This window comes from Vigna unguiculata, chromosome 3, assembly GCF_037176805.1.
Source record: "Vigna unguiculata cultivar grain cowpea cultivar isolate G323 ecotype 2 chromosome 3, ASM3717680v1, whole genome shotgun sequence".
Taxonomy (NCBI): domain Eukaryota; kingdom Viridiplantae; phylum Streptophyta; class Magnoliopsida; order Fabales; family Fabaceae; genus Vigna; species Vigna unguiculata.
Genome location: NC_140794.1, coordinates 49,828,329 through 49,838,269, shown reverse-complemented (window position 1 = coordinate 49,838,269; position 9,941 = coordinate 49,828,329). Strand labels below are relative to the sequence as shown.

Below are 9,941 nucleotides of genomic sequence, written 5' to 3'. Positions count from 1 at the left end.
CCAACATACACTTTTCCACCTTCCCAAAACATAGATTTCATTCACGAAACTTATGGGAAGGATCATCAGATATTTCTATAACATTTACTCAATTTCTTTTACAGTTTATGAGTTCAATGTGCACCGGATTACTTTATATTTAGGCATGTTTTCAAAAACTCTTTCAGACTCTCGAAACAAACAATGATCTTTCCAAAGCCAGACACAGAAATGGTAAAATTTTATTTTTGAAACTACTAATTTTTCCTTCTTCATTTTACACCTTAAAATCCTAAAAAAGACATTTTTAAAAGCACAGTCTTACTTTTATCTGCATACACAGAACCAAATTTTTTATTTTTTTCATTTTGTGTTTGGAAGATTTTCAAAAGCGGTCTCAGTGGTGACAACGTTAGAATGGTAAATTGGCAACTAAACATAAACATTGAACTAGCCGTTGTTTCTTGTGATCTGGCATTGGAAACTGAGCATTAACATTAAATTGAAGAGTCAAAAGAAATTTAAAGCTGGGTTTGAGGTAGTAGGCCAACCAGTCCAACCAATAAGATGCAAGTAATTGTTAAGCAAATGGGAGACCAAGACCTGGGATGCAGCTTCTGAGGCCATTTCCAACAGCCTTTTAACTCTTAAGAATATGTTGATTATGTTTTGACTGTTGCATGTTCAAAGGCTATTATTTATGCAAACGATCCACGTGGCATAACCCCATTAGGGTGGCCACTTGGAAAGGGTCTCAACCACGTGAGTGACAACCATGTCCTTAGGTTCCATGTTAAAAATATTTTTGAATCCCGTCACCCTTTGGCGTTTACTGCATCTTCACAATGTTCTTGCTCTTGGACTACCTTAGTTTCTACAATTCCATATGTAACACTGTAACCTCTCCTATGTTGTTGAAAGTACAGAGAATGAATACGAAGAAGTCCATTAGTAAGTTATTAGTGGGTATGATTCGAAGTGTTGAATATTATTGTTGTTGTCTGGTTTGGTCCGTGTGATTGGGAAAAGCAGAAGGGCATTGGGTCCGGGTGGAGGAAAGTTTACGTATTAAAGATACAAACATTTGTATGAGTTGGTGAAGGGCAGAGTTGGTCTAGCTTAGGAAGGGAAGGGTTTCTGCGAGAGACCACGTGATTCCTTATAGTGTGTGCACAGCACGAGGAGCGACTCACTAGAAAATGCCCACTTAATGCGATCTGTAACATTCCATTTAATTAATAACACTAATTAAAAGAATGTCACGCGAAATAGTATTAGAAACAAAGTCCTGGAGTATAGACACTACTCCTCACGATTATCTAAGAGAAAATCCGAATAAGAAAAGGGCACATACGATGCCATAACAAAGTATAAAATATAAATCATCAACATTTAGTATTTTAAGTCTAAAGACCAGCAGTACACGGGCCATAGCCCTAAAGGAAAGTCCAAGTAAACCTAGATCTAGTCCAAGCAGACTATGCAGCGGAACCTCCATCACCCTGATGATTACGGGGAGTTCTCACCTCTGCTCACATCAACAAGTTGATGATCATTGCAAAAGAAAAGACCACACCACAGAACATACAACAAACAAGAGAAGGGTAAGCTAGAGCCAAAATTAGTTTTATCATGCAATCAGATATACTTTCACAGTCCAATATACATACATCATCCACGCATGTTATGACCTTCCAATCAATACACTAAGACTCGACTCGACTCATCCGGATACATATAATTTAGTCGGATTCAGCGGATGCTTGCTCTTGTGGTGGATACCTCTGCTCACCCCCGAGCTGCTCACCCCCGAACTATGTGTTACAAATGTTACAATGAATAAATCCTTCACACACAAGGTTAGCCCTTAGTGAGTTTCAGGCCTCCTGCTACTCTCATCACAAGAGTCAGTCCGCTCTAAGTGAGACTAACTGACTCCTTAGAGTGTCAGGATGCAACCTTACCTTGAATCCTTACCAAATTATACAGATGGGGCACCACCATGGATACCCACTAATAGGGGCCATGGAATTATGTCCCGACCACTGAAGCACGACCCTGAAATCCCACCTAGAGATCTCAAGGAATTATGCACTAACCCTCGACCAATCATGCTCAAACAATCGAATAATATTTATCATGCAAATAATCTCATACCAACCTTTATAAACCATACTCATTCATATTCGAATGTAGAATCAATACCAACTCATCCTTCCCAAACCATGAATATAGAATTTCATCTCATACCAATACCATGCCACTTTAATTACCAACCACCAACCATCTCATACATGCCACATGCCAAGTTCATGTTAAACTTATCAATCATAGACCATAAATCATTCTACTCATACCCATTCGCCCAATTCATGCTTTTAAAAGTAATTGAATCAATCCACAAGTTCAAGTTAAAGTAAGGAATTAAAATTGTGCAGCAATTCTCGCTTAAGCTAGACTGATCTCGCTTAAGCTAGACTGGTCTCGCTTAAGCTAGACTGGTCTCGCTTAAGCTAGACTGATCTCGCTTAAGCTAAAATCTCTCGCTTAAGCTAAACTGACAGCTTTTCACTGATTTCAACATGTAAGAACACAAAATCCCAAACAACGAAAACTAAAGAAAACACAAACATGTTGCATAAAACGTTGACATCATATTTTCAGGCTTTAAAAGGGTAAACAAATCAATCATGGGAGCATACAAGTATTTAAACAACTATGCCGCCAATCTTGCTCAAGCTAAGGAGCTCTTGCTCAGGCGACAGGGGTCTCTCGCTCAAGCGAAAAGATTTCGTTTAAGCGAGATTGAAAACAGAGAGCACTTTGAGTTCTCGCTCAAGCTGGCCCATCTCACTCAAGCGATAGGCCTTCGCTCAGGCGAGCACTCGAAACCAAAGGGGGGCGAGTTACTGCCATTCTTGCTTAGGCGAGAGCTTCTCGTTTGGGCGAAAAACAGCTCGCTTAGGCAAGCATAGCAGATCTCACCTGCTCTCACGCATGCCAAGCCAAAAATCCATCCATAAAAAATACACAAATTATTTTCACACCATCAAAAGCACATCAAATCATCAAGAGCACCCAACAGAACCAAAATAGGCACATTATTTATAAAAGCGTAAAAAAAACTAGCTTCCCTTACCTGGAAAGGAGCTAATATCGGGCTTTGACTCTTAAACCAACGGGAGCAGCAGCTCCAAGAGAAGATCTAAGAAGTGAAGACGAGCTGAGTTTAGAGTTAGCTTGACCAAGATTGGGGCTAAACCCTAGCAGAGCCTCTGTGGGGGTAAAGGAGAGTGTGAAAGTACTGTTTCTGCAAGAATGACAGAAGTGAGAGGGGTTTGGCTGCCTTAGGGGCCTTGGACACCCTATGGGCCAGCCCTTAGGCCCATAAGATTAGGGGCAACCCTTTAAAAATTAGGGCAAAATAAAAGAAGGTTTTACATTCTCTCCAACAACAAAAATTTTCGTCCTCGAAAATTCACTGATGGGATAGGAAGAAAACTACGTTTTCCTCACGCCCTACGACAATCACCACCTAGACATGACAGGTTTGATGACTCCAACACCTATAGCCATTGGAAACTTTGCCTTTGTGCTATGCGATATATGTTCAACAGTGTAGATTGGTTTAGTCACTACGCTCGAACTAACTTCCAACTTGGAACCTTAACACTGGAATGCTCATTCATACTTGCCCAACTAACTTGTATCTGATATACTGACCCATCCACCATATGCTCTCCACTACCTCTTGTAGGTGTTTATCAAAGTCTCAGATCACTTTAAGTCTCAAACTAAAGCACGTTCGTTACCACTTCCCTTCACCTTGTCCACTCCTTTATGCATCACTTCACTGACTTGATCACGATTGAGTTTTGACCTATTGCCTCACCATCAACACTCTTGACCACTTTTATGCATAACGACACTCATAACATCTAGCCTCTTTTACTGACTTCAATCAATGGTAACAAGTTCACAACCAAGTCATTCCATTTCCAAATTAAACTTTCTTCTGTCACAACCACCAAATTCATTTCGGCATCTCACCTTCATTTCTGATTTACTAACTCATAATCATCCTTCCTCAAAAGCCTTAGAACCATGTCTTTTCTTGACTTGAAATTTCTAGTATGATTCATGCCAAATTTCTAGTGTGATTCATGTCTATCAATTCTAAGATACTTCTCAAACTAAGATTTTTCTGAATTGCTTTTTTCCCAACCTTGTTGAGAGATTCACTAGTTCTAGTCAGATGACTAGACCAATGAAATCTCTTCACATCTTCTCCTCCCAACTCATACACTTACTTATCCACCAAGTCCTTACTCTCACCTCGTCAAACCCTGATCTTGAGTTCCCTTCTTTGGTTAAGCACCTACCCTTACTTCCTTACTTTCAAGTTGGTACCCTAACTTGAAATCATAACTCAAACCATCTCCTACTTCTCTTGCCCAACTTTCTCTGAGTAACTCCATAATTCCAACTTTAAATGATCACTGAACATCCTTACTTAATACTCGTAAGAATGACACTTTCACTGTTCATGAAGAACTGGTTGTCGTAGAAATCACTAGGTCATGAGTAAGATAGTACTTTCCACGCACCTCTGACCCTTCACATGTATCACTTCCCACCATCCCGCTGTGCCACTCTGATCAACACACAAGTCACTCATTCGTTCACTCAAAATGATGCTCCTTTCATATCTGTCGTGACAAGGAGACAATCATCGTTGAGGAACCTTCCTCCAAAACCTCTATGGAACTTGCAAAACCCTTTGGACTCACCCTATTATAGTCTTAACGTCCCATTTTCTCAAATTGAAGAGTCTTAACGTCACCTGCTCTCACGCATGCCAAGCCAAAAATCCATCCATAAACAATACACAAATTATTTTCACACCATCAAAAGCACATCAAATCATCAAGAGCACCCAACAGAACCAAAATAGACACATTATTTATAAAAGCGTAAAAAAAACTAGCTTCCTTTACCTGGAAAGGAGCTAATATCGGGCTTTGACTCTTAAACCAACGGGAGCGGCAGCTCCAAGAGCAGATCTAAGAAGTGAAGACAAGCTGAGTTTAGAGCTAGCTTGACCAAGATTGGGGCTAAACCCTAGCAGAGCCTCTGTGGGGGTAAAGGAGAGTGTGAGAGTACTGTTTCTGCAAGAATGACAGAAGTGAGAGGGGTTTGGCTGCCTTAGGGGCCTTGGACACCCTATGGACCAGCCCATAAGATTAGGGGCAACCTTTTAAAAATTAAGACAGAATAAAAGAGGATTTTACATTATCACTCAATTTTTTATATGGACAAACTTCATCACTTTACCATTTCCACTAAAATACTGCAATTCTTGTATCAATTTAATGATTTCGCTATAACTTTTCATTTAGACTTGTTAAACTAAGATGTGCTCATGTCACTTGAAATTTCAAATAAAAATTGAAATAAATTATGGCAAATATTTAAACACAAAGTGGAATTTATTATTGGATACACATATAAAGTAAAATTTCAAACTAACCAAATTATTTGTGAAAGGTTATTGCACTTGTTGGTCAGCTGGTTTGTGTTCTATTTTTTTATTATGGTTATTGTTGGGTAGGTCTTTCGCATGTTATGATTGAACTTTTTTTTTTTTTTTTTATGTTATGACCATGTCCATCATTGTTGCTGATATTATCTTTGTCTTCATCAATGACATGACTAGACATTTGTGTAGGCAAAGTAGATTGATAATAACATGTGTGTGTGTGTGTTGAATAGTATTGTGACCATGGTGTCATACAAAATATGATAAATATATTTATTTCATAGAGGTGATGACTTGTCTCTTCAACTCTATGTTTTTGAAATTTTTGTTCAAGTTTGAGACTAGTATATTGAATATGGATTTTCAATATCATAACCAACTTCTTTAGAATTTAAGAGTAATAATATAGTTGTGTCTTTATCTGTGGTCAACTATAAGTTTTGTTAAGGTGATACGTATTGTCCCAAAAGATGAAAAACCATATCAATATGTTCAATGTTTCACCATTCGTCTTGTACAATTGTAATTAATAAAGTAATTTTATATTTTGTGGTTAGAAAAGTACCATCCATTCAAATAATTTACTTGAAATATTTGAATTCTGGCTTAACAAAAAAAAAACTGGTTTATGATATAACACCAAGGATTTTGCATCCATTGACTATGTAAGGACTATCAATAGATTGGATTAATTAAAATCATAAGATTTTATTTTAGAAAATTTAATGCAAAAAAAAAAATCAAAGTTTAAATATATAAAATTTCATAAAATAAAAAGGTAAAAAAAATATTGAATTATAAAAAGGTCGAAGTTTTAAGACTTTAAAAAAAAAAAGATTAAAGTCATCAGACAGAAATATTGAAACTTCACAAAAAATAAAAATAAAGTAATCTTATCCGTGACCACTAACTACTTCAATTTAAAAAAAAAAAAAAAGAAAGTTGTAACTTAATTAATAACTTGTTAGCATTTGGAAAAGAAAATTGGAAGCCATCAATTTCACCACATTTTGGATGACTTACTCATTTTAGTAAATTTTTAGAAAATTACCCAAATGTAGAATTTCAAATTTTTAGAACTTCCCATGAATTGATCTTTATTTTAAGGCGTGTAGGTGGGTTGAATTAGAAAAAATGGAATCCCATCTTCTGAAACGTTCTTTATGAGTAGTAAATTGAGGTGTAACATTTAGTGGCATGTACTGATATAATAATAATAATTATTATTATTATTATTTGAAGTGGATGGAAATTGGAACGGTAGGGTTTGTAGTTAGGGTTAAATTTGCTATTAAATTGAAAGGCAATATCCCGGGTCACGTGGTGAGTTTGATCCGTCAGTATCGCCAGCTCATAACGTGCTTTTTACTTTGGGAGTCAAAGCATGGTCAAATGGCATAGCTGTGCATGCATGCTGGCCCTCTCTGTAAGCTGTAACTCTGCCACTGTGCCTCTGAGTCACTGTGCTCCCACCCCTTCAAACTTAGCTCAAAACATTCAAACCATTTAACCCTCAAATGCTGTCGCTTTCTCTACCACAAATGCTATCTCTCATTTATGTTTTCACCCCATCTTTTTTACTGCTTCGCCTCCCACGGACCACCACCATCTCATCACATCGATCACTTCATAATCATAACAAACAAATTTTATTATCTTATCTGTGTTTTCTTATTATGCTTCTCACTTCGTTTCAAGTGCAACTTCTTAGAATCTTCCCAAAACTTTGTTTATCATTTAATAAACACGAAGCCAAAGGGATTGGCCTAAAAAGGTAATCTTTGCATCAGTTACCCGTGGGGTAAAAGAAAGAAACAAAAGAAAATGACCTCTGTTGGCACTTTCAGCGCCTTCACTTACTCCCAAAGACTCAGCTGGTGTAACTCGAGAGACAGTACATTCCTTCTATTGAACGCTAAATTAACATCTTGTGACACCACACAACAACACTTCCATTTCATTTTGTTTGGTTAGTACATGCATTTGACGACATTAAATCTGTTATTTTTTTTCCATTTAAGATATTCTTAGGAGATAGAATCGAGATTTATAAGAGATTATTAGTGATTAGTGAATATAAATACAAACATGTTAGAGTGGGTTGTAAGATGTAACAGTGAGAGGGGTCCCAAGTAGAATTTAATAGGCTCTTTGGTTGTGCTTGACACCACATATCGATCCATTTTGCACTCTTATAATTTCCATGTTGTTATTCTTGGTCTGATGGCATGCTTAGAGATGTACAACTCGGAGCACAAGGGTCGCCATCACCATCATCACTGCGCTCCAGTGAGTCCCAGAATTTCTTTCTCGAACGACTTTGTGGATGCTCAGCAAGCCACCAAGCAGGAACACAGCAGCGCCAGCAGATCAGAGCCTCCTGCACTCTCCTCAGACTTCGAGTTTTCTGTCACCAACTACTCAATGATGAGTGCTGATGAGCTTTTCTTCAAGGGAAAGTTGTTGCCCTTCAAGGATACCAAGAGGGCCACCACCACTCTCAGGGAAGAGCTTCTTGTGGATGATGATGACGATGAAGGCTACCAAGACTTCTCTCTCAGGCCTCCCAAAGGCTCCTCCACAAGGTGGAAAGGCTTTCTGGGTCTCAGAAAAAGTCACCTCGGATCCAAGAAGGTTGACAAGAGTGAACCTTCCTCCGACACACCTGTTGAAACTAGAAGAGCCGGTTTCTTCAACGAGGGAGCTAGGCTTCATGTGAATTCACAGGTTACTTCCCTGTGCCTTTTGATTCTTTCAATGTCTTACAACCTTGTTCAACTTCAAACTGTTGCCTCTCCTTTATGTACATTATTTTCATCGTATCATAACTGCAATCGATCTCCGACATTTAAGTTTTAGTGTGTCTGTCTTCTTAATGTATGCTTGATTTAATTTAGTTCTTTTACATTTTGGTGCGATGCAGGAGTTGTTGAATGAAGGAGGATCAGGTAGTAGGGATGTTGAGATTGGGTTATAGAGTTAACTGAAGAAGGTATTGGATTTGTGCTGTGTAGGAACAGGAATGATACATAAGCTTTGAATATGTATTTATTTACTGTTGATTTTTGTTTTGTTCTCCCTTTGTAGGGTGACGGGGCATTTTTTTTCCCTTCAGCGGGTTTCAGAACCAAACCAAGGCGGTAAATTTATGTTATTAGGCTTTTGTTTGTCAGCTTTGATTCTTCCATAATTCTCTGATTTTTGGTCCACCTAGTGGTTAGGATTTCACTGTTTGTTGTACAAATTATTTGCAGTTGAATTGAAAAAGGCCCGCAAAAAGAAAGGATTGATTCATCTTTCTTCACTTTTTATTGTTGCACCTTCTTAGGCTAGCCCGAATCCTGTCCTATATATTTCACTCTTGGTTAAAATCTTCCATTGTTGTGCATGTTTGTATTGCATGTGAATGTGAATGTGTATTCATTTCATTTGGTTTCGTTAATGGATTTTAAATAATTAATATCGGGAAAAAGATAAGAGTTTTTTTGGGTCCTTTATCATTCAGATCTCTTGCGAACACACCTTACCTTAACATAATCATAGTAACTTGATCGATTAAGTTTGTCTCTGGTGAAGAATCATTGATGATGAGGTTGTGGTTTCTTCCATAGGCCAATCTATGATATCCTATCCCATGAGCGTTGCTCCTTGTCCCAATTCAGAGTTTTGGTTGATTTGACCGATGTGTTTGTCCAGATTCCAGTCTCTGTTGACTGGTTACTGACGTGGCTCCACTAATTGGCTTGAATCTGCTGACATGTCATGCTGATGTGGCAGACAGACTCTTCCATCACATTTTTCAATCTTTCCCTCTCCGGCCCATGTGAACAATTAGATTCTCCTGCCAATGTCTGTCAACCTACCTTTATGTTAGTTTAAAATTAACATATTTTAAAATGAAAAAAAAAAACGGACATAAACTCGTATTACAAAATAAAAGAAAAAAAAAATACTAAAACTCTTAAACATTTATATTTAAAAAACTATATTTTATCTTTTTTATTTCTTGTGGCGCTCTTTCAATCTTTGGTGTCATGTCAGTATTTGAAATCGTGGTGGGGAATTACATTTTTTCTTTTATCATCATGGAAAAATCCAATGCTGCATTTCCTGATCCAATCATACTTGCGGGTCTAATTATAATCATTGGGCAGGGTCCAGACCCTACGAAAGATTCAACCTCACATTTATTAAAAACTTTTCAATAAAGGATAGAAATTTTAAGTTTCATTTATTTTTATCTTATAAATACAATACCTAATTTGAATATATAATTAACTATTTCTAATTAGATGTTTTAATATTTTTCTCTCACAACAGTTTTATATATAGCCAAATGGGCAACCTCTTAGTTATTTATTTGTTTTCTTTTTATTTTTAATATTAAACTAAATTTTAATTTTTTAAAATACAAATGATTGAA

The 9,941-nt window shown here is 37.2% G+C and overlaps 1 protein-coding gene across 1 annotated transcript; it reads left to right on the top strand.

Annotated features, from left to right (window-relative positions):
- Nucleotides 1–7,599: 7,599 nt before the first annotated feature.
- Nucleotides 7,600–8,822, top strand: LOC114177131 (membrane-associated kinase regulator-like protein). Its single transcript, XM_028062382.2, has 3 exons — nt 7,600–8,245; nt 8,442–8,510; nt 8,606–8,822. The coding sequence occupies exons 1-2, from the start codon at nt 7,742–7,744 to the stop codon at nt 8,493–8,495; spliced, it is 558 nt and encodes a 185-aa protein (XP_027918183.1). The 5' UTR covers nt 7,600–7,741; the 3' UTR covers nt 8,496–8,510; nt 8,606–8,822.
- Nucleotides 8,823–9,941: the final 1,119 nt, after the last annotated feature.